Genomic DNA, 25,677 nt, shown 5'->3' with positions numbered 1-25,677 from the left:
CTGCCCCAGTACACGTCAGTTACCTCAGGCGAGGCCGGCTTTTGATCCTCTTCCTAAATTGAACACGAAGGAAGTATTTCCCTAGAATCGCAGAAATAATCTTTAAAAAGGCTTTTTGTAACAAGATTAAACTGAGAAAGCAGCTGAAAACTTAAGGCAAAATGAAGCAGTTTCAGGAGATTGATAAAATAACATCTTGCTACAGGGTGATCTTCAGGTAGGAAACTGCACTAGCTATGTTATATAGTCTATATATACTAGGTAAGACTAAATATATTCATTAATAGTGTAATTGCTATAATTTATTAATGTCATAATTATTAAATATTTATTACGTGTACTTTATACATTTGATAATAAAGCATATATTTTAGCCATATCTCATGGAGAACGCAGCTACAACTGACAGGTATCTACAGGTCAGTTTCTCACTTTCAGCTCTTAATCGTCACGTCCTAATTAATCGAAGCTAATTGATCCCACCTGTTCTTTACAGGAATGATTCAGACCGGAGCGATCTCCTGCTGCTCTCTTTAATTAACCGGAGCCGCCCTACTGCAAACACCATCAGGTCGTGCTGACAGCAGATAACACACCACTGCTCGGCTGCATCCAATGGGAAGATTAAATGTCATTTTTAAGGTATCTGTGCATAGAGGCCTCAACGCAGCTGAATTAACGCCTGTAAGAGTGAGACCCCGTCTTGAACACACACCAGCTCACTGTAATCACTTGCATTTCTCATATATACATGACAAAATGACGCTTTCTCCCGCTGGGTGGCAGCGGCGCCTGCACTAAGCAAAGAGGCGGCACAGAGCAGAATAAAGCACCCCCGGAGCGCTCCGCACCTTTAGTCCTACAGTAAAACAACGCTGTGAGAAACCCGCCCCTCAGACGCTCCCGCCCAGCGGGCGCTAATGGCGGTCGCGGCCCTCCCCGCCCACCGACCAATCACCGCCCAGCAGCGGGGCACGTGACTCCTGCCTCGGTAGCGATGGCGCCGGAACTGCTTACTTCCGCCTCGGTAGCGATGGCGCCTTCCTGCGCTCCTCCCTGCCGTCACGTGCCCGGCGCGGGAGGAGCACCCGGAAGTGGCCACCGGCGGCGTGAGCCCCCGCTTTGGCGCGGTGGGGAGCGGGAGGAGAGCGGTGGCCCCGGGCCCTGCCGAGCCGGTGAGGGCCGAGCGGCGAGAGGGGAAGGGTTGTCGCTGTGGGGATAGGCCTGTCTTTCTTGCTTGGGCCTCGGACCAGGGAGGGGGCTCTGAGGGGCTGGGGGGGGGGCACTGGGGGGCTGTCGGGCTCTGAGGAGGTTGAGGGGGGGGTCTCTCTGGCTCCGGTACAACATTAGTCCTGTGCAAGGCTGGGCCTCAGGGCCGGGGGACTCTGAGGAGGTATCAGGCCGGGGAGGAGGGGGATATCACGACCCCTGAGGGGGGCTGGAGGGAGGACTCGGGACTCGGCCCTGCAAGCTACTGAAAGCTCCGCACTGCAGGTTCATGTTCTCGGAGGGGCTCTAAAGGGAAGGGGCCGCCTCAGCTTGTGCCTGGGCTGGGGGTACCGAGTGAGGTTTGTCCCCTGCAAAGCTGGGTGAGCCCGCTGTGTCTGGGTACGAGCTGGGGTTAGTGGTCACAGCACTGAGAGAGAGGGGAAGGTGCTGCTGCCGTGTCCCAGTTATCCATAACTCTGCTTCCCCGTTGTCTGCGTTTGATGTTTATAAAGCACCCGTAGCCCTGGTGTTTCCCCTGCATCTCCTAGTGCTTGCCTGCAGCTCCCATCAGCTCTCAGTGCTGCTGTTGCTGATTCAGTTGTCTTGACCCAAAGGAGTGGGCGCTGCATGGTCAATGCAGTGGGAGAGAAGCTGCGCAGTGGCACTGGCACACACAGACACAGCACGGGGAGAGGAGCGAGTGCCCGCTCATCTGATCCACCCTGACAGGGGGTTAGTCTCTAGTGGCACAATCAAAGTCTTTCTAAATCAATAACAAATGGAACATGTCACAGTGTAGTGGGGATAACGCACAAGGAGAATGTTATCAAGTGCTCTGAATGCATCCATCAGTAATTCTTCCTTTAGAGGAATTGTTTTTAAGAGGTTAGAGTTCTTCAGATTGCTTGGTTTTATTGCAAATGAAACTTAGGTCTTCAGGAGCTCCATCATGAGCAGCATCAGGGTCTTTCTGATTTGAGTTGACTTCAGTGGCCGATTCCCTGTTCTGAGTTCATGGTTCAGCTTTTCTGTGAGAAAACAAAGCTTTTTCTCAGCTTTTTTCTGAGAAAAGCTCACGGTTGTTGTTGGCGTATTTATTTTGTGCAAACTTAATGCTGTGTTTCTGTGCCAAGGGAAAATAGAATCAGTAACAGGACATCAACTTCAGCAAAAGTTCTATGTAATCAATGAAAAAACTGTTTATTCTTGCTGTGAAAGAGGGGCAGTCCTCAAGAGTGGTGATCACAGATGTACCTGTACAAAAATCAGCCAATGGCTTGCTTCCATGAGCAGTAACAGGTGAGATGGGAAACTCAAAATCTAGGTTGCAGGTGGCCTCTTGTGGTGGTGTGAGCATAGCCTGAGAGGATGAAGTTCATCTGCATCATGCCCTTTCCTTATCTAGTCTAGTGATAGGCAGCTTCCAATTGATTCCAATTGAAATGCCAGCCCACAATGATTGGCTTAACAGTGCTGAAAGATTGAAGTGGTGAAAAAAGAGAGGCGGTTGCAGCAGGAAGAGATTGCCAGTCCTTTATGGCAAACAGAATCACTAGCAGAAGGCTTCCCTTTCCTGTGCCTCTGTATCCATGCAGTGCCTAGCAGAGTGAGGCCCTGCCTGTGACTTGTGTCTCTTGGCCCTGTTGCAATATAATACTCAAAGAGAACATGTTGTTTGAAGGCATTTGCTGATAATTCTGCCCTAATTTTGGCTGAGCAGCTTTTTGAGAGCTACTTGAGGTGTGGTTATGGAAAGGAATTGGTCTGGACTGCTCTTCCGTTTCTCTGATGACCAGCCATCCCCCTTAGTCCATAACACGTCTTCATGCCTGCTCTGCAGGTTGTTGGAATAGGTATTTTTTTATCTCTGCTGTAATTTTACCTGCTGCCAGATTGGCAAAGAACAAAGCAGTTGATAGAAGCACCAGAACAAAGCTACACAAAACTGAAACAAGGGTACCTCAGCCCCTTGTGGGACGTGAGAGGTGTATCACGTGCTCTGTATGTGTTGTCTTGACATTTAGAAAGTGCTTTCCCTTTAAAGTTCATGTTTTCTGTGCTTGGCAAAGGGCAAATGAAGGCTGAAGGATGAGGAAATTGTAAGTAACTGTTAACCCAATTAGCTGGTTGAGCCTGTGCACCAACAGCTTTCCTGCAGGGAGAAGGGGACTGATTCACAGAACATACCAAGGTCTTATTTTAGGAAGAATTTGGAAACAAAACCTATTGATTTATACTTGGCAGCTGTTAAGTAACAAGAGCAAAAGTTTCTTTGTTTTATTATGCCCAGTGCTGTGTGTGAAAGCATGAAAATAATCTCCTGAGGCAGTTGGCTTTCAGGGTAAAGCCATTGAGTCTGCAGGCTTGGGAACAGTTTGATATCATCTCTTGTATAAATGGAAGCTAATGGTCCCTCACTGCCTTAAAAGGAGTTAAATCTAGAAGTGTTTATTACTAATTTATGGAGTATTATAAGATACGCATTAGGTCTGCTAGCACATTCTGACTTCAGAGAGTGAATTAGTGGCATTCCTGTGTGGACCCATGTCTGAATCCATTTGTTCTGTATTAATTGGTGTACTTCAAAGTTGTCTTTGTTGGTAACTCCTGACCAGAGTCAGCTTCTGTGTGAGCAGAATTAAAGCTTCAGGGCTTGTTTGTAAGTTAAGCCTCAGATGAGCTGGGACCCCCTTGGGTCAGTTACATTGAGATGGAAGAATGTGGTCTGAATGCTTAGGCAGTGGGTTCATGAAATGGCTTAATTCTGTTGTGTGAACTGCAGAGTGAGCTGTATAAGTATTTATTAGACATAAATTTGGAGTGCTTCATAAATTAAAGCCAAGTCAAAAACATGCTTTAGGTTTTTAAGCCACTTATATCCTGCAACACAGTTGTCCTCTACAGCTGTTACAAAAGCATCATCACAATCAGGCTGGTACATTAAGGCAGTCAGGTGGCTGCCTCTTGGGAGAATTACGTGGTTTAGGATGAACACTGAAGATAAGGAAACTTGGTGTGGGTTAGAGGCAGTACAATCAACTGATCAGAGCAAACTCACCCTGCACATGCTTTATGTACATGGCACAGCTTTTGAGTGCTGCCTCTGGTAAAGCTGTTGGATCGATTTATTGATTTCTAACTTTGTCTCTCTCTTTCAGGCTGACCTAATCTGAGTGTTTCCTGAACATCATGGGAGAGATTAAAGTCTCTCCCGACTACAACTGGTTCAGAAGCACAGTTCCTCTTAAAAAGGTGTGTACAGCTGCCATGGTCTTGTGGTGAAATGTCTCCTCTTGCTGTGGTGGGTGAAACTGGTTAATGCAGAACAGTGCTGGTGACCTGGTTTATCCCCTGAAGTGTTGTCCCATGTGTCACGTGAGTGCATGAAAGCACACCCTACACTTTCACATGCTTCTGGGAGGTCCCTTGTGCATGTGGTGATGGGGAACAGAGGCTCACAGTTGTGAGCCACAGCAGCAGTACTCAGCGTCCTGATTCCAGCCATGCCCAAGGAGGAGACTCTGAGGAGCTGGGGTGTGCTGGGCACCACATGCAGGGCCTCTCATGGAGCACCAGGGCAGGGCAGCTGACCCAGCCACCACACAGCCATGCTGCCAGAGCCACCTCTGCTCTGCCTACACATTGTTCCTGGGAGTGGAAATGTGCCTGAACCATGGTGGAAAATGCCATGTGGTTTCTTCTGCTGTGTGTCCTTGAGATGTATTCTGCTTAACCACTCTTTCCAACCACTTTCTCTTCTCACTTGGATTTCTTCACTCCCTTTTACTTAACCACAGGAGAGTGTTTGAGGTGAGCAGTGCTCCACCTTCTGCTGAGTGGCAGAGGGCATGGAGTGCAGCACTAGTATGTAGCTCCTGCCCTGGACTAACTCTTGCACATACCTGTTGCAGATAAAGCTTGTGGAGGCTGCAGTTACAGACTAACCTGCAGCAGGAGCCCAGAATCCTGCCACACTGAAGGACAGTCTTACCTTTACACACCAACCTGCTGCTCCTGCCAGCAGAGTCATTGAGAGTCAGTGACCTGTCTAGCTTGGGAGCATTCTATAGTTTGTTTTTGGGCTAAAGGGACCTCCAGCTGGTTCAGTTTCCTAATTTGGATGGCTGTATGGGCTGTGAGAACATGAGGATGGTGCTGGCAGCAGAGGCAAGAGCAGCATTACCTGTTTCAATGGCAAGTTGGTTGCAGTTTGGCCACACAAAAGGGACTGTGTCCCACACCTAAGGAACAATCCTTACATGCGCTCAGCATTATTTCCACTGAGTGGTGTGTAGCTTTCTCTAAGAAACTACCTTTATGGAGGGGCTGTAGGATCTTCTGTTCAGGGTTTGTCATTCATTTTTGCCAGTTTGTGTCTTCTGTAAGTAAAAAAGATGCAGTGCTGTGATTGTGCCTGCTCTCTAGGCTCTGGCTGTCCAGCTTCTTTCTGTTTCTTCCCAGTTCCAGATCCCCTGGGTCTGTATGTGCCATACTGTCCCCTTCAGGCAATGCCTCATTGGGCCAGCAAACCCAGGGGACAGTATTCCGTTGGAAAGGCATGTGGGTGCTCTGAGGCACTGCTTTCTGGGGTGCAGTCTGGTAAATGAAAGGTGCTGGAGGTTGTGGTTACAGCAGAACACGCTCCTGCTGCGGTGGGGACTGTGACACCGCAGCTCACTGCCAGGGGCTGCTGCCTTCAGCTGCTGCTGGGGTTTCATAAATGGGGACATGCGTAAACTGAAGCTGCTGCTGACCTTCAGATGGGAATACCCTACCCTCCTGAGTGGTTCAGTCTAATGATGACACAGTGATGCATGCGGGGTATGAAGAAGGTAGAAATAAGTGAACTAGTCCTGGTTTTTGGAGAGAGAAGGGGAAACAAAGCACAACTCAAAGATGTAATTGATCTCTAAAACAGTCTTTAGGAACCTTTATTCCCCCTCTGAAATATAGGCAAAGCATGTGCAGAGCAGAGGAAGGGATGACCATCATTATTGCTGATAAGCACATGTTACTGCTCTCAGATCAACTTAAGGAAGCAGAGCTGGAGCAGATTGTTTGAGAACAGGCTGAGATGTTCCTCCTGACAGGAGCAGGAAATGCTCAGCTCCATCACCCTTCCGGCTTTTCTCAGATACAGGAAGTGCATCACAGAAAATAACAGTTTTAATCCGAGTTTTTAGCTTTGCCTTTGAGCCACTATTTGCATGCACTGCTCCTGTCTTAGGTAAGTCCTTCAGCAAGGGACACTCTGGCTCTGCTAAACTCAAGCAGGAAGTTCTGCCCGTTGTTTTGATGCAGAGTAGATTTTACCCTTCATGTAAACTGTAGGTGATGCTGGTTGGTCAACCAAAACCAGAAGGCTGTGACCTCCCAGCTCAGCAGTTACTGCACAGTGCTTGGCCTGGCTTGGGATCTGGAGTGAAACCATACGGTATGTGGCCAGAAATCAAATCAAACCGTTGTTGAAACCCATTGATTCATTGTCTGGGCTTGAGGAAAGAAACATCTCTGAGTTTCAGCTCTCTTAACATGAACTAACTTTGGGCTTGTGATTCCAAGGAGTATTCCTAAAGGTAAATGTTGCAGTAGCCACCAACAGGTGCCCAGATCCAGCATCACTGATGGATTGACAGCTGGAGCTCTGGACTTGTGTGCAAAGGGCTGTTTTGGGAGTGGAAGGGCTTTTGTACAGGGTTTATTTTTGAATGGTCTGGAAGCTGTGCTGTGCAATCTTGCTTTTTTCCATAGAGACTTTACAAAACAATATCATGTGATGTCTCACATGCTCCTGGAGCCTGAAATACTGGCTTCAGTACAAGCAGATTGTTAGTCAAGCAAATCAGCTTTGCGATATGCTGTTCTCTGATTCCCTGAGAAGCTTAACTGCTGGGATGGAAAAGCAAATTGTGCTTGTGTGTTACTGTTCAAAAAGCTGTAAAACCTTGACGCAGAGGAGGTGAATTCCCACTGTGTGCCACAGGCTTTCCCCAGAGGTTTGTGCTTGTTGGTCTGGTTTGAGCTGCACACTTTGGCTGGGTTGTGGAGTGTTGAAAGAGCATCCTAAATAAACAAAACAGTTTGCTGATGGAACAGGCCCTGTAAAAACAAGTCAGGGTCCAGCACTGCTGGAAAAGGAGACTTTTACCTGATTCTGGTACTTGTAAGGATACTAATTGTGCCTGAGATGAGCACTGTGTGAGGGACTACCCATTAAGCTTGCATGTGAATACTCTGCTTCAGCCAGCCATGTGTCCTGAGCACTCCAGATGCTCCCAAGGTGCTGCCAGATGATGGAAGCATTTTTCTTTCCAGGTCAGCTTTGCAGTGCTGCTTTGGGAGCTGTGTGCATCTCTCTCTCTGGCAGCCAGCTGTAACTGCTTCAGATCAATAACTTGTGGTGTTACTGCTTAATTCAGTAGGCTTGTGTGTATCCAGACCTGTAATGTCCACTGAATGCAAACATCAATGGTTGCTTAAAAAGCTGCCCTCGAGGCCATGCTGGCTCTGCCATCCCATGGCTGTTGCTTTCCACACCTTGAACTGACCTCCTGGGTCTCTCTTGGGCTGTGGCACAGTGGCTCCTTTCTCATTCCTTTCCCAAGGCACCCTGTTCATTATCCAGCTGATGTCAAGGCACACATTTGGGCTGGCAGTGCATGGCCACAGTTCTGCTCCAGCTGCATCTGCACAAACCTTGTTGCACCAGTTAGTAAACAGCCTTGGAGAAGAAAGCTGGAAGAGCAAAAGATGGTCTTGTTCAAAGGGGTCTTGAGGGTTATAACATTTACTGGATGGCACAGGTTTTGTACAAGCAATTCTAGAAGCTGGCCTAAGAGCCTCATGTCTCTGGTGTGTTTCTTCTTCCCCCCCATGTGCCTCTCTCTTTCCAGATAATAGTAGACGATGATGACAGCAAAGTCTGGTCGCTGTATGATGCGGGGCCTCGGAGCATTCGCTGCCCGCTCATATTCCTCCCTCCTGTAAGTGGAACTGCAGATGTGTTTTTCCAGCAGATTTTGGCACTGACTGGATGGGGCTACAGAGTTATCGCTGTGAGTATTCCCAGTGCTGTGTCAAACTGAATGTACTTGTGCTGAGAGGCTGGATAATGCAGGTGAACTTAGTTTTGATTAAGGGAATCTACAAAAAACGTGGTGCTGAGTTGCACTCCAGAGTGTGCAGCAGATCCAGGCTGAAATCTGCTGTTTGTCCACATCAGCACTTACCCAAAGCTTTGTGCATACATGTTATTAACTTCGGTGTGTTTTTCTCTTGCGTGCCCTGGACACCAGTTGTCTTTGCCTCCAGCTGGATCTTTGTTAGACATGAGGCAAAGACATGGGTTAGTTCAGGGTTTCCATGTTTTCCTTAGGGATGGTGGTTCTTGGCCAGCTTGCTAAGTCACTCCTTAAAATCCCAACAGCTCTTTTGTGGCTTGTCAGCTCCTGAGCAGGACTGAAATGATTGATTTGAACAACAATATTTCTGCTAAACAGCTTCAGGAGCACTCTGAACAGCAGTTCAGTTTCTGTGCCTGCTAAGTTCACGTGCCACAAAAGCACCGAAGAATCATTCCAGCCTCTTCTCACTGCTTACAGAATGGAGCAATGCTGCACTTTCCCCAACAAAGTTGCTCTGTGGTACCTTGTCACGTATTGTAGTGCAAGCAAAGGGGAGGCGTTCACACCCTTGGGCTGGAGGGACCTTGCTGAAGAGCTTGAGCTTCATGCTACAAGGCGAGGCAGGTTGCTATCTTGAAACCCTTAATGTGAGATTCAGTGTGGCTTTCGAGGAAACAGCTGACAGGTACTGATCTGAGATGGCTTTTTCTAACTGTGTGTTACTTTAGTTGCAGTATCCGGTGTACTGGGATCACCTGGAGTTCTGTGATGGGTTCAGAAAACTGCTAGACCACCTTCAGCTGGATAAAGTGAGTGCTCAGGGGTGGGGAAATGGATGTGGAGTTGCAATAAACACCTAATATTTGAGAGTCTCATCTAAGAGCAAGCGTGTAACATGTGACACAGAAACGTAGCCTAGAAATAAAGAGGCTGTGCTGGAATTTTACATTTGGAACTAGTTTATTTTTGAAGGTGAGTACCCTTGAAAATTGTTGTACTTGGCCTAAATTCAGCTGCTGTTCTAGGCCTGTTAAGTTGAATTGAGTAACTTTAGGTTTCCATGTGATCCTGTGGAAGTTACCCTTCTGAGCTCACATAGTGCAGGATACCACAACAAAGTGTCTTGGATTGGGGAATAGCTATTGAAGCCAAAGTGAAATGTTCCTTTTCTTTTTTTCTTAAGCTTGATGAGCACACAAGACATTGGGCCTGTGGTCTGGAAACGTTTCCTTCTTTCAGTCTTGGTCACATTTATATCATGCATAGACCCAGAAGTTGAAGAGGGATTCTTTAACAAAAGGGGTCATGAGGACTGGGTAAAACTACAGCGGCTTATTTTGACAATGAAACCTCGTGCTTAGAGGTCACATATTTCACAAGTGATCTGTTTGATTTTGGTTCTTTTGCTTGCACCAGGTTCACCTTTTTGGAGCATCTCTGGGAGGCTTTTTGGCTCAAAAGTTTGCTGAATACACACACAAATCTCCCAGAGTTCAGTCTCTGATCCTGTGTAATTCCTTTAGTGACACTTCTATCTTCAATCAGACCTGGACAGCAAACAGGTAAGAAAGGCTGAGACAAGCAATCAGATTCATGGCATTAACCTGTCTGTGGTGGTGTCTTGCTGCTCTGGTTGGACATGTGTCTAATCTGTTTCCAGCCTGGTGAGGGAGGTGTGGGATGGGACGCTTGTGAGTTTTGAAGCCACTTCATCAGGGGAATGGAAATGTTCACAATTGGGAGTGTGGATTCTGACAGACGAGTCGTTCTGTGATCCTCTGTGGATGTGGGGTCAGATTTAACAACTGCCTGTTTTCTAGCAAAACCATTTCGAGTGAGGAAAGTGTTATCACCATGTTTAAAGTACACTTTTGTAATGGAAGACCAACAGCTTCCCAGAGCAGTTCAAGCACCTCGCTGCCAGGTTTTCCCTCTCTGTGATCCTGAAGCTTCTTCAGGATTTCATTTGAAGTTAAAGCACAAAGTCTATGCCAGGAAAGGGAGGACTGACAACAAAGCATGTCACCGTTGGGGTCCTCGGTGCTTGAAGACTGTTACGTCTTGTTTCTATTTCAGCTTTTGGCTGATGCCTGCTTTCATGCTGAAAAAAATTGTCCTTGGGAATTTTGCATCTGGTCCTCTGGATCCTGAGATGGCCGATGGGATCGATTTCATGGTGGACAGGGTAGGTACCTGTGTACTGTCATATGCTGTGATGTTCATCTCGGTAGAAGATCTGCTTAGCAGGAGGTTGTGGATATTTCTGCTGCTTTCTTCATTTACTTACCCAGGAGGGAGGAGAAAGGGATGGATTTTGGGCAGATGATGACTGTCACAGCCCCAGCACTTTACCTGGTGCTGCAACCATCTGCCTTTATGGTTCTGTTTATGGAGATCAGAAGAGACGAATTTAAACTGAGGTGGTAGAGGAGAAGGCGCTGGGCTATGTCTATAGGCCATGCTCCAGAGGCAGGAGCAACTAATGGAGCATACTTTAAGTGTGTCTTGTGCGGAGTAATACTAAGTTGGAACTATGATCTTTTAACTGTTTCCCTGTAAAACTAACTTCTGTTTGGCTCTGTTTTTAATACTGCATTAACTTCCTGCAGTGAAATATGGTGTTAATCAGTGTTTCTCTCTACTGCAAGCTGGAGAGCCTGGGCCAGAGCGAGCTTGCCTCAAGACTTACCCTCAACTGCCAGAACTCCTATGTAGAACCTCATAAAATTCGGGACATCCCTGTAACCATCATGGATGTAAGTTAATCTCAGTGTCATCCTTTTGTGTGTTTTTCTTAAACACAGTTTCCTCCCCTCCAGGTGGGGTCTGGGTATTCTCTTAGCAACTTAGTAAGTATTGGCAGCACATAACTTCATATTTAGTCAAGTCTTTTACTGACTGGGCAATACCAGGACTCTTCTGTGTCAAATTATGAATTGGCTGTTCTGTGCCATAACACAGCCCTATGTTCATGTATCACAGCATTTGCTTTCTGATGTGTTCATGTTGTTTTCTGTTTCATTAACACTGCTCCAGAGAGAAGCTGATTGTTGCTTCCAGGAGCAGCATATATCCAGTCTGACTTGATTATCAGAATCTGGGATTCAGACCTGACTGCTGTGGTTTGTCATGCAGGTGTTTGACCAAAGCGCGCTTTCAACTGAAGCAAAAGAAGAAATGTATAAACTTTATCCTAATGCCAGAAGAGCTCATCTCAAAACAGGAGGCAACTTCCCCTATCTCTGCAGGAGTGCTGAGGTCAACCTGTATATTCAAGTGAGTGTCTGCATTCAAACTGGATCTGCTGCTGTGCACAGTAATAGGAAACGCCTTTTCTGTACTGGTTTTTCCCCCTTGGCTTGCCTGAGCTCTGCTCCCAGATTGCTGATACAGAATGCAGGGATGGAAGTAGTCACATTCATGGGGGACTGACTTTGGGGGTTCACCTCTTGCCCATTTTCTCTGTCCTCTTGTACTCAAAAGCCATAACTTCATCCTCACAATAATTACTCAGAAGAAATGTTTCGGTTTTGTTTTTTTTTTTTTTTACCAAAACCTTGTGCTTCTATACTTGTTTCAGCATTATTTTGTGTTCAACAGATCCATTTACTGCAGTTCCATGGTACCCGATACGCAGCCATCGATCCCTCCATGGTCAGCGCAGAAGAGCTGGAAGTCCAGAAGATCAGCCTTCACTCCAGCAGTGAACAAGAGCAGTAGGTCTTGGAGCACTGGTGAAAATGAGGAAATGGTTCCGTGGTCTTCTTGTGTATGAGCAACTGTTCCCACTCTGCCCTTTCCCTTGCGTTAGCCGATTATCACTGTGTGACTCCAGCAGGATCAGTCAGTGATCTGCCTGTGGACAGTAACCTCCAGCAGTACAATGGGATAGAGCTGTTTAACTTTTAGTCTTTGAATTGAAGGAAGCATCTTTGAAGACTACAGTTTTAAAAACAAAAGACACTTTTTGCTACCAAAGTCCTCACTATCATGTTCTTCAGCAGAACAGGATTTCTTTTTATACTCTTCACTCAGCTGTATATATTGCCACATGCAGATTGTGTACTTAGAAGCCACCATATATTTTTGTTGAATATTTGGTTTAAGTGACAAGGTTGCCATCACTTATTTGCCTCATATGTTGTGTTGTAAGTTAGTTCGTTTCTATTGGAAATAAAGCACTTGAATTTTTAACTTTCTTGCTGTTTAAAAGATGGTTTTCAATAAAACTTCACTTTCAGTTAAGGGTCTCTTGTTGTGACTACAAGAGAACAGCTCTGTAGCTTATCCTGGTCCTGGTTTGCCTCTACAGACACCTCTAGGGATGAAGAACATCAGCACATTAAAGCTTGAATCCACCTCAAGCTTTAATGATAAGGTTGTGCTGGTTTAGCTCTAAGTAAGAATTTTGTAGTGTTGTTTTAATAATGAATAACTAGGATGTAACTTGCAAATATAAGGGTAAAACCTGGATTTATTGAAATACAGACATTATTTTTACCCTTGAAACACTGTAAAAAATAAATACAAAGTATTAAATGATAAATAAGTATTTAAGAAAATTCTGTCCGTGTCAGAGGCTGTGTAGATAACCAATGATCATTCTTATCTTACAGCTTGAAAAGCGTAACCTATGGATTAAGGAATTTACCTGGTTGATTCATGAACAGTATGTGTAGGTTAATGTACATCTATAAACAGTGTATGTTAATGTTCTCTGAAATTTTCTGTTAAAGATCACAGCCCTCATGGTTCCAAAAGGACCAAGTGGGAGCCTTGACTCTTCTAAATTCCTGCCCTAACAAGGACATTCTGAACATACTAGGACACAAGGGACAGACACATCCCAAAAAAGGTAAGTAAAGAACACTCCTGAAAGCAAGGGCTTTGCCTTCAATAACTTACAAACAGATAATTAAAATTTATATACAAAAATGAGATGTACACCAGTTATAGTAAAACAGCAGTTCCTGATGCTCACGGTACGAGAAGCAAGGCTGGCTTGCTGAGCTCCTGCTACAGCAGCTAATAAAACTCTCCCTCCTCTGTAAAGAGCCATTTCAGACCATTGGCTTTGCTGATGTCTTCCCTATTCTGGAGAGGGAAGCAACAGTGGTGCCAGCTGTTGATACGAAGCCCTTAAGTTGCAGCTGCCTCCTGATCAGCAAGTGTTTCTCCTCTAGCTTGAGGGCAAGTTGTTGAAGGAGTTGCTGGTGCCCTCCTGCTACATTGCTACACACTTCCGTGGAGAGGCAGAGTCGGCGTTTGCTTTTTTCCGAATGCTTTCTGTAAAAGAGAGAGAGTTCTGCTGCACAGAGACCTGGACAGGGGCTTTTTGTAAGGGCTTGCAGGGACAGGACAAGGGAGAATGGTTTAACCTGCCCCAGGGGAGATTTACAATACATATTAGGAAGCTCTTCCCTGTGAGGGTGCTGAGGCGCTGACACAGGGTGCCCAGAGAAGCTGTGGCTGCCCCATTCCTGGCAGTGCTCAAGGCCAGGTTGGACACAGGGGCTTGGAGCAAGCTGCTCTAGTGGAAGGTGTCCCTGTCCGTGGCAGGAGGTTGGAGCTGGATGAGCTTTAAGGTCCCTTCAACCCAAACAATTCTATGAAAGTACAAAGCTGTGGCAGGATGCATTAATTTAATAAAAGGTAGCAAGGGGCAGGGTGGCTTTCGCCTTGTGTGAATTTGTGTTAGTTTTTCCTCTGCATATGCTCTGTCGCCATGGAATTCGGGTAGTGCTCAGTGTGCATTATTTGAAGGAAGACAAAAGTATTATATAGCACCTGCTAAATCTCTTCTTCCAATCCCCACAAGGCCTTCGTATAATCCCTTGACTGGATTTTCTCCTGCTGTGATCACACCATGGAGCCAGATGAGCAACATCCTGTGGCCGTGCTCCCTGAAGCTTTTAGTGCCTGGCAAGATGAAACCAGAGGTGAAATCCTGTGCTTGCAGTGCATGGCCCTGACCAGAGTGGATTTCTGAACTGGTGAGTTTGGACACCGCTCATCCCGCCCTCCTCTCTGGAGCCTACTAGAAGGCTCTGAAGTACAGTTTAGCTTAATTCCTGCTTGTGGTGTGATTGCTAATTCATGTGAAACTCATGGAGTGGCCATGCATGAGCTTGGGCTTGTCAGGCAACCTCTCGTGGCAATACAGACTTTCTGCCCCAGAGCACAGCTTAGCCCCATCCTTGCATCGTGCAAACTACAGTAACCTAACTAGCTGTGATCTGTTTGTGAAACTCAGAACCTGTTTCTACTAATGTATCTCTTAAATCCTATGGGACTTCACTGCCTGTTTGGTTCAGCTCCTTAAAAGACAAAAATAAAACTACCAAATTTCTTCTGTCCTATAGAACAGGAATTGTAGCAAGAACTCGCAGGTCTGGCAAGTGCCTCAGGAGTGAGCAATGAACTGGTAACTCCTGTGTTTGTGTGCTTTACTCCTAGACAAATTCATGCTTTGTTGTTATTGCAGACTTCTCTCCTAGAATCACAGTCCAAGTGAAGGAAGGCAAATATCAGGGTGGTGTTTTATACCTGTCCATTGCTGCTCGATGGCCCTAATGTGGGCATCAGTGAATTTCCAGTAATGTGCCAGCTTCTTCCATTCACCAGGTCTGAGGTACTTGGTAGCCAGTCTCCACATTACTGAGCGGATGTGCTGTGTTTCCAGCCTGTGATCTTGCTTAAAGGTCAAGTGCTTTGCTACCCAGGAGTCAGAGTCACTGTTCAGATTGTCCTGCAAAGCCAGAATAGGGGGTTTGGTTAGGATACTGCAGCTGTACCTCTCATTCCCCAGCCTCCCAGTTTCTCCTCCTGGGGAAAAGGAGCTAGTGGTATCCCAATCCCTTCTGCAGGGCTTTGGGAACAGCTGCCAAAGAATCTTTGAAAACCCCTGTTCCCTTCAGCACAGCCTGGGGTTTTTTAGCAACAGGGGCTGTTCTAAGTAAGGAAAGCCTTAAATGGATGTTGTGGGCATGGTAAGGACTTCTGTTTTTCTTAAGGAAGGTGATGAAAACAGAAGTCAGGCTGTCACAGCATGTCCTGTATTTCTTTTCCTTTTGACAGCTGGTATGATGGAGAGGACAAAGTCACATCTACCCTGGGAAGCACTGGGGATGGTATGTATGCTGTGCTCACCTTTTCCCATTTGTAAAACCGATCGGCTTTGATAATCATGTCTGCCAGGTTGATGTGATTGCCCCGAGCAGCAACATCCAGAGATGTTTTCCCTTGCTGAAATGAGAAGGGGAAAAATGAGCTGGAAAAGACCTTGCTTGCTTAGGAGGTACAATCTCCATGCCCACCCCACAGTCTGTAGTAGCAGGCAGCACGGCCTGTTGAGCAATGAGGATGAACAACCCCTGTTCTCCACCTGTACACACCTTGGATGTGAGCTAGCTTGGAGCTACTGCCTTCAGGGCAAGAGGAGTCCTCCAGGCTCTGCAGCATCTTCTCTGTTGGTTGGGAAAGCATCCTGCATCCCTCAGTGGATGGCAGGGTGCTCTTAGGCCCCCAAACAACATGGGTGCAGCCAGCCAAGGACCAGCTCAGCACTACAATCTGAGGTGCTTTATAGCCTTTTGCACAGCAGGTTTGCTGGCACATGAAACTCAAGTGATTTATACAACCTTATTAATTATATAGGCTCCACATACACATGATTAGAAACAATCTCCTAGGAGAAGCACAGGTTGATGAGACTATGAAATTGTAATTACACCCCTTACAGGAATATGATTTGGGATTGCACAGGGACGATTTGTGTCTGTATCTAAAAGCTTATAGCAGAAAGGAACAAGATTTGAATGCTGCACGAAGGAAAGCAAGGCAGCCCAGCCCTCAGGCATGCTGGGGAGAACAGTTCTAGCCTCAGATGTGAACAGAAATCAAATTTCACACACAAAAGTGAGAACGTGTTCCCTGTGCTGAGTCCCACTGTGGTTCCACAGGCTGCCCAAACCTGCTTCAGCATTTTCTGTCTGCATACCACACTTTCAGGCTGCACACAACTAACCCGATTCCTCTAGAATTCCTTTTGCTATATGTCCTGGGTTCAGCAGCAGCAGTCAGTTTTTCTCCTTCTTAGTAGCTGGTGCAGGACTGTGTTTTTGACTTTTGGCCTGGGAACAAAGCTGATGGCACTGATGTTTAGACTGACCAAGGACTTTGTGAGTCTCATGCTCTGCCAGGGAGGAGGAGGGGCCGGGAGGAAGCAGGGACAGGACACCTGACCCAAACTAGCCAAAGAGGTATTCCATACCACAGCACGTCATGCCAGGGGATGTAACTGGGAGCTACCCGGAAGGGCACGTCCTCTTTTCGGTCGGGCTCTCTTTTCCGGCGGGCGGTATCGTATTCTCTTCCCTTGTTATTTCCTTTATCATTATTATTATTGGTGGCAGCAGTAGTGGTTTGTGTTATACCTTAGTTACTGGGCTGTTTTTATCTCAACCTGTGGGAGTTATGTTCTTTCGATTCTCCTCCCCATCCCTCTGGGGAGTGTGTGTTGGGGGGAAGTAGACTGCGTGGTTCTGATTTACGGCCTGGGCTTAAACCACGACACTATAACATAGATCTGCTTTTCAGACAACGCTTTTGTTGAATTAATTAGAATGCAAAATAACCTGCTCAGCAGTGTTCCAAGGCCTTCTCCCTGGAAATATCCAGATTTTAGTATTATTACTAACCTCCCTTGAAAATAATGACAGTAGTGGCAGAGACCATCCATATTGACCCCACAGAATCTATCTGACCCATGGAGACATTCACCTTGTCTGTTAACTTCAGATTAACTCCTGCAATGAGAATCATCTCAGCAATGTCCTGCCTGCCGTGCTCCGCAGCGATGTGCAGGGGGGTCTGCTGCCTCTGCAGGAGGGGGAAAGGACTGTGTTTTAGAGGAGGACAAGTATGAGGCTGGAAGGACAGGACAGAACAATACCAGGAGGAAGTGTTGTAAGAACCCTGTCAGCTCTGCCCTCCCTTCCCCTCTATTCGTTTTTACACTGAGAGCTAAACACCCTCCTACCTCAAACTGGAGTTTGGTTCCTCAGGCTGAGCAGAACTGGTCTGCCCCAGCACCAGCACTAGAAAGCCTCGCTGATGCTCTTTCAGACTAAAGAATGACTGACTGTCCAATGAGCTGTGCAGAGGTCCCAGGGACATGGCACAGCACAGGTGTAGAATGTCATCAACTGGTTACCTCACTGCAATGCTCAATCATTTCACAGCTCTCGTGTTTCCTAAGTTGTGCTTCCAGGTTTTCCCCACTTTAAAGCGTTCCTCTTTAACCCTGTCCCCAAGGTGATCAAATCCCCCATGGAACTGGTTCACGTTTCAAAGAACAGGAGCTGCAGTCTTACATTATCTGCAATGTCAAGGTCACACTCTGCATCGATGAAGAGCTTCACCATGGCTGGGAAGTTCTGCAGCACCGCAATGTGCGTTGCTGATGCGTTTTGCTGTGGAAAGAAGACCCTGTGCTTAGGAAGAGCTTAGCTCAGGCACTGAAAGGATCATGCTGTGCCCAGCATTTCTTATTCCAAGACAGATTCCAGCCTGGATTGGAGGTAGACTGGGGGCACTGCTCCGTAAGCACAGATGCAACAGCAGCACTGATCCTTGTGAAGCTGCTTTGTGCTCTTGAATACCTCCACAAATTGGCTTTGCCTTTTGTAAGTGATGAGAGCATTAATCAGGACTTACATGATTAACAGCATCTGTGTGGATTCCTGTGTCCAGGAGGATCCTGCCTATCTCCTCGTAGCCATGCAGTGCTGCGTAATGAAGGCAGTTCATCTTCTTCTGGGAGGCACATCAAAAGAGATGGGTGTGAGTCAGGGCTTCTTCTCAGGGCTGTAGTTGTTACAGACTGTCCACAGAGATCTCCCTGCTTCTCTCCTGCAAGAGCCCCATGTCCCCATTCCAACAAATTCATAGACACTGTCTCCACAGCCAGAGCAGCCCAAGGGAGCATCACCCACCTCCTTGTATAAAGCCATCTGCACTGTTTGTGAAGTGCTGGGCTCCACGTGGCCTCACTCAATAATGGGTGCCCTACTTGGAAGGCCACACATCTGGGCAAAAATCCACACAGTAGTGTTTGGAAATGGAACCACCTCTGTGGAGCTAACCTGTGTTCGAGCATTGACATCAGCACCAGCTTCCAAGAGCAGCTTCACACAGTCACTGTGACCCCCCTCAGCAGCCATGTGCAGAGCTGTAAGTCCTTCCTGGACAAGGCAAAAAAGGAGACAAGCAGCTTTATGTAGACAAGGACCAGACAGAGCAGCAGAATGAGGTCTCTGCCCTGTCTTCTGAATCTGTTACATGTTAAAATACCAATTCTGAGGGCCACAGATCTCTCCAGTGTATTGTTAGGAAGATAAAGGGCACAGTTATCTGCCACTGACATGCCCGAGTACTGCTCTGTCCTTATGCCACTGGAGACAGCTGGCCCATGAGCCACGAGGCAAACATCGTGTTTACCATCTTTTCTCTCTTTCAGCCCATTAGCAAACGAAAGAGCATTTCACATGGACAATGAAGACAAGCCATTTTCTTGGAACAGCCCAGAGACAGCCGCAGGAGGACCTGGAAACTCATGGCTCCTCAACCACTAGTTCTCCCTTCTGAGGTCTGGAGCTCATTTCTTTACATGAAAACACAAGGAGGCAGAAGGTTTAATCTGCTTTGATGATTGCTCTTTGCACAAAGGGCAGCTCATCTGGGGGAAAACAAATGCTACCAAAGTTACCACAGAAGGTGATGTCCCCTTTCTTTCAGATCTTAATCACAATCAAATATACTTTTCAAAGACAGTAACTAAATAAGAATAAAAAAACTGCTGATAAACTCAACTGGGAGCATGCCCTGGAATAAATAACAACGTTACTAAGCCAATATTTGCTATCTAAGTCATTAACTGTGTTCCAACCACATAATTTTCCAAAGCAGGTCTGTCAGAAAGAGATCTCTGAGATCTCAAACAGAAGGTCCATATGTTCAGTGACTAAGTCAATACTATAAAGCATGGTAAAGTTTAGTTTAAAACACAATAACTATTTAGGTGCTTGAATGTACAAGGGTCAAGGGAAAAAAAATGGAGATTAAATTGAGTGATAAGGTCAGCATATACAGAAGAAAAGGCAGCACTTTAGAACTGGATATTGGTCCAGGAAGGCCTTTCACTGGTACTGTGCAACTGTGACCTGCGTTTGAACATATAGACTTTAGGTAAAAGCTATCTTCTAGACCTCTCCTGTCAATACTGAGTGCTCAGCCTGATTGTGGCAGGAGAGTATTTCTAGGGAGGGAAAGGGTAAAACTGCTGTGGGGTTTATTTCATTTAAATACACTTACCATGTTCTCTTCATCAAGGTCGACTCCAATATCTATAATCTTCTGCAGCACAGAGAGGTGTCCATTTTTAGCAGCTAAATGCAATGCTGTATTTTCTTCCTGAAAGTAAAAATGCTTCATACATATATGTATCACAGGACTGAGTGTTCATATGCCACAACCTTGCACAGAGTATATCCAGCATGACTGAAAAGGAGGTTCTAACCCGTATCACAAGCCTGAAGCAGTCTTCTATTAGGGGCAGCAGTGAGGGAAGGAACCCAGCTATCTTAACTGGAGCATGGACCACCAGGCTCACTGTGTATCTCATCTGAAAAGCACTGGAGAGAAATCCAACATGGACTGAGGTGCAAATGGCTTGCAAGTGGATAGGGAATAAGAGCCCTGACATGCCACAACCACAGTTGCAACTGCTGACAGTTTGCTTGCATAGCCTCATTTGGTGTCCTGCTCCCTAACTTTTACATCCTCTAATCCTTGGAATTTACCTCTCTTGTGTGAGGTTTTATACCCGTACCTTGTCTTTGGCACTGTGAGAGCAACCCAGTCGAACTAGGAACTCCACCACCTCCAGCTGCCCGTTCTCTGCAGCCAGGTGAAACGCTGTCCTGTCCAACTTTGGAAACAAGAAAACAAAGAAATACAGTCCAAGAAAGGCTCCGAAAGAACAAGATTAGAGCATCTGCTGTAAGCAATACAATAATTCCTTGAGCAACGATGCAGTCTACATTGGGAAAAAGTGCTGCACTTTGGAAATAGTTATCTTTTATTCTGCTATTAACTTTTATTCTGCTTTACATTTGTGTGCAAAGCCTTCCTACCTTGTCTGTCTTATCCACACACACATCCTCCAGGTCCTCCATGATGAACTCCATTACCTGGATGTGTCCCTTCTGAGCAGCACAGTGGAGCAGGTTCCTGCCATTCTGGAGAGGAAAACAGAAATAAAGGACCACTCATTTAACAAGTCCAGGACTAAGGTACAGTCTCTTTTTAACAAGCTGTTCCCATTAGCAACGACCCATTCCATGCCTCCCTCCACCGCTAGGGCTAAACTAGCTTGTGCTGCAGACAGCAGGTTATGACTCAAGTATTAATGCTCATTTTCCCAACCAAGGTCTGTTTAAAAACACAAAGCCTGCTGATACACTAAACCTGTTTCCCATTTCTATAACACCTTCCACATCACCAGTGCACACACGTGAGGTGAGCAAGCCATGTATACCCCTAAAGCTACAAATACTACTCCTGGTTTAGGAATAAGGCAGAAGGGGAGATGGCAGTCCCCATAGGAGATGCTGTCACATATGATCACCTTAGCTCACAGATAAGCCTCTCCCCCCTCCATCACTCTCTAGAGCTGTGTGATGGACCCACATAGGGAGACTCTCTTACCCTATTGACACAGTTAATCTTGGCCCCAGCGTTGACAAGGATCTGCAGGACACGGAGGTGGCCAAACCAGGCAGACAGCAGAAGCGCATTCATTCCAAACTGGGCAGAAGAAAAGAGAGACACTTTCAGCTATCTGCAGCCACCACCATCCCCATCATTCTCACGGATTCTACCAGCTTACTTCCTGGTCACTGTGCATGCAAGGAGAAGGCCAAAAAGAGCAGAAAACAAGGCTTGCTCCAGAAAGGCATTGCACCTGCCACAGCTTCCCAAGCACTGCAATGCCTTCTGCCACCCACCCAGGGCTAAGGTGATGTCTGTAACTTTCAGCCCAGCACCAGCCCTGGTGCTCCCCCAGTACAGAACGCATCTGCAGGACATGTAAGGGAGCCTTTGTACATTGTCTTCGTCATCCACCGAGACATCGTGGTCCAGGAGCAGTCGCACAGCATCCATGTTCCCTGCTCCTGCAGCCCAGTGCAGGGCAGTCCGGTCTGCCTGGAAGGGAAGGAAGAAGAGAGGGGAGGCTGATGTATGTACAGTGTATGTTTATCCACCAGCCTTCCTGAAGGCCGGAATCTCCTTTGCCACCTATGGAGCCAGAATTTATCACACCGTGCAAGGTTTTTTTTGAACACAGCCCTCTGTCTCTTTCGTCTCTTGTCAGGCAGGCAAGTGTTAGTCATCTTCTATCCAGAAACTACAGTTCTGGACTGTAACAACAGCACAGGAATGAAGACCATTGCTGACCGTTGATTGAAACAGTAGGGATGGGTACAACCTTGTATTTCCAAATACCTACTGGTCAATAAGGAGAGATGTGCACCAGGAACCGAGTTAGTCCGAGAGCCTCAGCGAATAGAGATGGCAAAATCAAAACCTTTCACTTCAGCTGTGTGTATCTGGCACACAGGTTCCAAGGGGAACCATAAATTATTACCCTCCCTCAGCGCTTGCAACTTTCCAGTCTGGCCAGGATGACAGTGCTGTGTGAAACTGCTCAGTTGCCACAGGCCCTATTCAGCACTGTGTGGTGTATTTTACAGCTCTGACCAACTGAGCAGCTAATGAGAAGAGCAGCATTAAGGAGCTGCAGTTCTGAAACACACCTTCCCCACTTCGTGCAGCTCAGAGGTGGAAAACCCAAGGACTTACATTGTTTTTGGCTTTGATGTTGACCCCTCTCCTGATGAGCTCCTCCATCCTGGCTGTGTCATTACGCTTCGCTGCATCGTGGAACTCCTTCTCTGAATGAAGCACTGCAGCAGAGACAGAAGAGTGGGCATTGAAACAGTGCTGGCAAGGAGCACAGAGCAGCATGTCTCAACAAACCTCCTCTTCATCTCAAGTGGCTTTCAAGTGCAGAAAGACTCTTTCAGCAAGAATCCCAGCCCTACAGACATTGCCATGTTTGCTGGATTTGTCCTCTCCAACTGTCTCCTGAGTACTCTGTGCCACATCAGTGCTCTTCCAGTCCTACAAGCTTCAAGTCTAATTCAATGTCTTTCTCTGCTCCAGCTGAAAAACCTTCTGACCCATTAGGACCATGTCCTCTGGGCATGCACCAAGGCCCAGAGCTGGTGCAAAGGCTCGGGCTGGGCCAGAAGACACAGACCCTTTCCTCCATCCTTCCCCTTACATCCCACTGCTGTAGAAGGAGGTCTTTACGCATGGCCCTGCTCTTCCCCTTCAGGCAACCTGCACCGGCCAAGCAGCACAAAACCACTTGCCTGGCCTGTGATTAGTGTTGCATCTCTTAATAGACTGTGGCACCTAAATTCTGCACCTAATTTAGCACGACTGGCAGCATTTGTCCTGCACAGTTAGGCACAATTTAAGTTCTTGCTCTCCATGCTGGGCCTTGCCCCAGCAACCTTCTCCTTGATTGAGCAAACCTTCCTGCCAAGAAACAAGAGCAAGGCTGCGACTCTGGGCCTGCCGCAGCCTGACAGGGAGGATTTTGGCAAGGCTGGTGTCAGTCTTTGTTGGACTCAGTCTCTGCCCCAGCACTATTGGGGAATCCACTCAAGAAGGGCTTGAGTCAGATCCTGAGCCACTCACATCCCACTGGAGAGCTGGCTTTGCTCTCTTCTGCATATCTCAGGCTGCAGTTTGAGGGTAGCAGGGGCTCAATGCAACTGCAGCTTGTATCAACATATTGGCTAGACATTAACCACATGCCATACAAGAGGCATCAAAGCATACCAATGTTTCCATCCCACCACAGTGAGGAGATAAACACGCTTGCTGTCCAAATAGCACTACCCTATTTCTCTCTGGAGAGCACAGTACAAAGGCACCCCTCTTACAGACTCATAGAGCAGCCTTCAAACAAAAACCTTTAGCTGACAAAAACCACAGATAACACAGATCTTAATAGGGATCGTTCGAGAGTGTTGGACCTGCTGTTACAACAGTAGGATTTGGACACTGATTTCTACAGGATCAGGATTTTCTGTGCTGGATATTGAGGCTCTGTTCTCTCTGGTCAGGTGTGTTAACGGGACTGCATTTCCACACTGCATGGACCCTTCATTTGAGAGGAGAACACGGCAAAAGCCTGTAGATTTTACACTAATTATTAACACTAATGGCCACACACAAATGACCTCTTTGCAAATGCTTATCTCTGTTCAGTGGGATAAATCCTGTGTTTCAGTTAAGCAAATGATGCTGTTCCTGCTCCCCAGGTGACCAAAATGTGTTCTTACATTTTATGATCACCATTGCCAAGAGATGCCAAACATCCCTTTGATTTAATAGTCTTTCCTCATTTTGATGGTCCGAGTTTCCCACTTAGTGTCCACACTGGTGAAGCCAGCCCTGTAGATGTAAATACGCTCCTCATCATGCCATGCACCCCAACAGCAGTGTTTCAGTAGGTATTTAGCAGTTTTCCTCCTCTTCCCAGCTCACATTCCAGGTATTTCACACTTCATAGCACTGAATATGAATTCAGTTATCCCAAACAGCATGGAAAACAATTTAAACGATTTACCCTCAGTGCAATGCACCAACTCACAGGCAGTTTATTATGCAAGAGGTTTAAAACAGTATCAAAGGAGAGGAAAGGCATGCAAAGAAACATGCTAGAACTGTCTGCTGGGCTCTACCTGAGGCTGCAGGACACAAAGACAACCCAGGACAGCCAGCCACTGGTCGATAAAGAGGGGCAGAACGCTGAAGGGAGGGTTACCGGCGTTACATGCAGCATCTTAGGGATACAGGACGGGATACAGGATGCTTTAGGGCTAAAGCACCCCTTTTCCCGCAGTGGGCTGTAAACCGGCTTTGTTTCTCAACGGGTTTTTACACCTTTAAAGCACCTCGGCCCTGCCCCAGAGCCCCCACGGAGGCCGGCGCTGGGTCCGCCCTCTCCCACCGCACAACCCCCGCTCCCGCCGCGGCCCCCGAGGCCCCACTCACGGGTGTCGTCCCCCGCCGCCACCTCGTCCCCCATGGCGCGGCCCCGCCGCCTCAGGGCGGGCTGATGGCAACGGCCCCGCCGCCTCAGGGCGGGCCAAGCGCCGCGGCACAGCGTCCCTTTAACAGCTATTTAAAGGGAAATAACCCAAAACACAGCCTTTTCCTCACAAACACGGTGTTTTCCTCACAAACACGGTGTTTTCCTCACGAACACGGTGTTTTCCTCACGAACACGGTGTTTTCAGGCTGGTTTGGGATGAGTTGAGGGGGGAAACGCAGCGACCGCCATTTCGGGCAGGGGGCTGCACGCCGGTGCCACCCGTTACCTCAGCGTGGCTCTTGGAGGCTGCGGGTGGTTTAATTCTCTTTCCAAACGGATTTAGAAGGAGAAGGAATTCTGTTATGTGGGAAATATGGGATGGATTGTTGTTTTTTCACCCTGAAAACAAGGTTCAGATTTGGGTGCTTCCAGGCGATGAGATGCTCCCGTGTACCACATAGCCCAGGCACATCAGCGGGTGCAGAAGAGGGTTAAAAGCTCCCTACACTCAGTTTCAGTTAATTCTCCTGTTTCAGCATCTGGGTCTGGTTTTGTCTTTTATTTTCTTTACCATTTTGATAGCATGAGGAGGAAGGAACCAGCGGCTGAGCTGAGGTTGGGGCGAGAACCTGATGTGTACCTGCTTCTCTTGAGGTATGAGTTAAGGTAGAAAAAAGTAGGAAAATAAAGGTCCAAAAGAGCCCAAACCCCCCTAAACCATAAACCCGGGTGTTGGTCCTGTGCGTGTCATCCATGTTCAGGCTGGAGAGATGCTGCTGCCTTACGAAGGGGCAGGTAGCGGCTGTCCAGGCAGCAAATCAGTCCTGGAGCTATGCAAACGCCATGTTTTCTGCCACAGCCATTTCCGTTCAGCCGCTGCAAGGTCTCTGGTGTGGGTCTGGGCCTTCTCCCCGTATCTGGTGTGTCAGGGTAAGCGCGGCACACCAGTGTTCTCTGCTCCTGCTGTTTTCTCTCCTGTGTTTGCTTGCGCTCAGTCTTGGCGTGAGGCATTGGGCGACATCTTGGGTTGATGCAGTGAATGCTGTTCGTTGGCCCTCAAATGCATTGGAAGGCGGTGTGAGGAGAAAGGAATGACCTGCTCCTCAAAGC

At 47.2% G+C, this 25,677-nt stretch overlaps 2 protein-coding genes across 4 annotated transcripts; one reads left to right on the top strand and one right to left on the bottom strand.

Moving 5' to 3' along the window:
• Positions 1 to 173: 173 nt before the first annotated feature.
• Positions 174 to 19,233, top strand: SPG21 (SPG21 abhydrolase domain containing, maspardin). Of its 3 annotated transcripts, XR_013957719.1 has the most exons (14): positions 174 to 217; positions 497 to 1,175; positions 4,368 to 4,461; positions 8,103 to 8,264; positions 9,062 to 9,142; positions 9,750 to 9,895; positions 10,410 to 10,518; positions 10,982 to 11,089; positions 11,469 to 11,609; positions 11,934 to 12,481; positions 13,070 to 13,188; positions 14,152 to 14,326; positions 15,411 to 15,463; positions 18,853 to 19,233. XR_013957719.1 is itself a non-coding variant. In XM_080626043.1 (10 exons), the coding sequence occupies exons 3-10, from the start codon at positions 4,399 to 4,401 to the stop codon at positions 12,051 to 12,053; spliced, it is 930 nt and encodes a 309-aa protein (XP_080482169.1). In that variant the 5' UTR covers positions 174 to 217; positions 497 to 1,175; positions 4,368 to 4,398; the 3' UTR covers positions 12,054 to 12,531. The 3 variants fall into 3 exon arrangements, 1 of the variants encoding a protein (XP_080482169.1); XR_013957718.1 differs by lacking the exon at positions 15,411 to 15,463; XM_080626043.1 differs by lacking the exons at positions 13,070 to 13,188; positions 14,152 to 14,326; positions 15,411 to 15,463; positions 18,853 to 19,233 and having other exon boundaries at positions 11,934 to 12,531.
• Positions 13,558 to 24,561, bottom strand: ANKDD1A (ankyrin repeat and death domain containing 1A; the record flags this gene model as incomplete). The annotated part of the gene is made up of 15 exons (XM_080626042.1): positions 13,558 to 13,619; positions 14,121 to 14,252; positions 14,880 to 15,081; positions 15,483 to 15,578; positions 17,115 to 17,213; positions 17,708 to 17,806; positions 18,051 to 18,149; positions 18,479 to 18,577; positions 19,707 to 19,805; positions 20,224 to 20,322; positions 20,528 to 20,632; positions 21,102 to 21,200; positions 21,501 to 21,599; positions 22,257 to 22,360; positions 24,528 to 24,561. The coding sequence occupies 15 exons, from the start codon at positions 24,559 to 24,561 to the stop codon at positions 13,558 to 13,560; spliced, it is 1,527 nt and encodes a 508-aa protein (XP_080482168.1).
• Between the last annotated feature and the right edge of the window lie 1,116 nt (positions 24,562 to 25,677).

Source organism: Psittacula echo, assembly GCF_963264785.1.
Source record: "Psittacula echo genome assembly, chromosome: 10".
Lineage (NCBI taxonomy): Eukaryota > Metazoa > Chordata > Aves > Psittaciformes > Psittacidae > Psittacula > Psittacula echo.
This window is presented reverse-complemented; position numbering and strand designations above follow the sequence as displayed.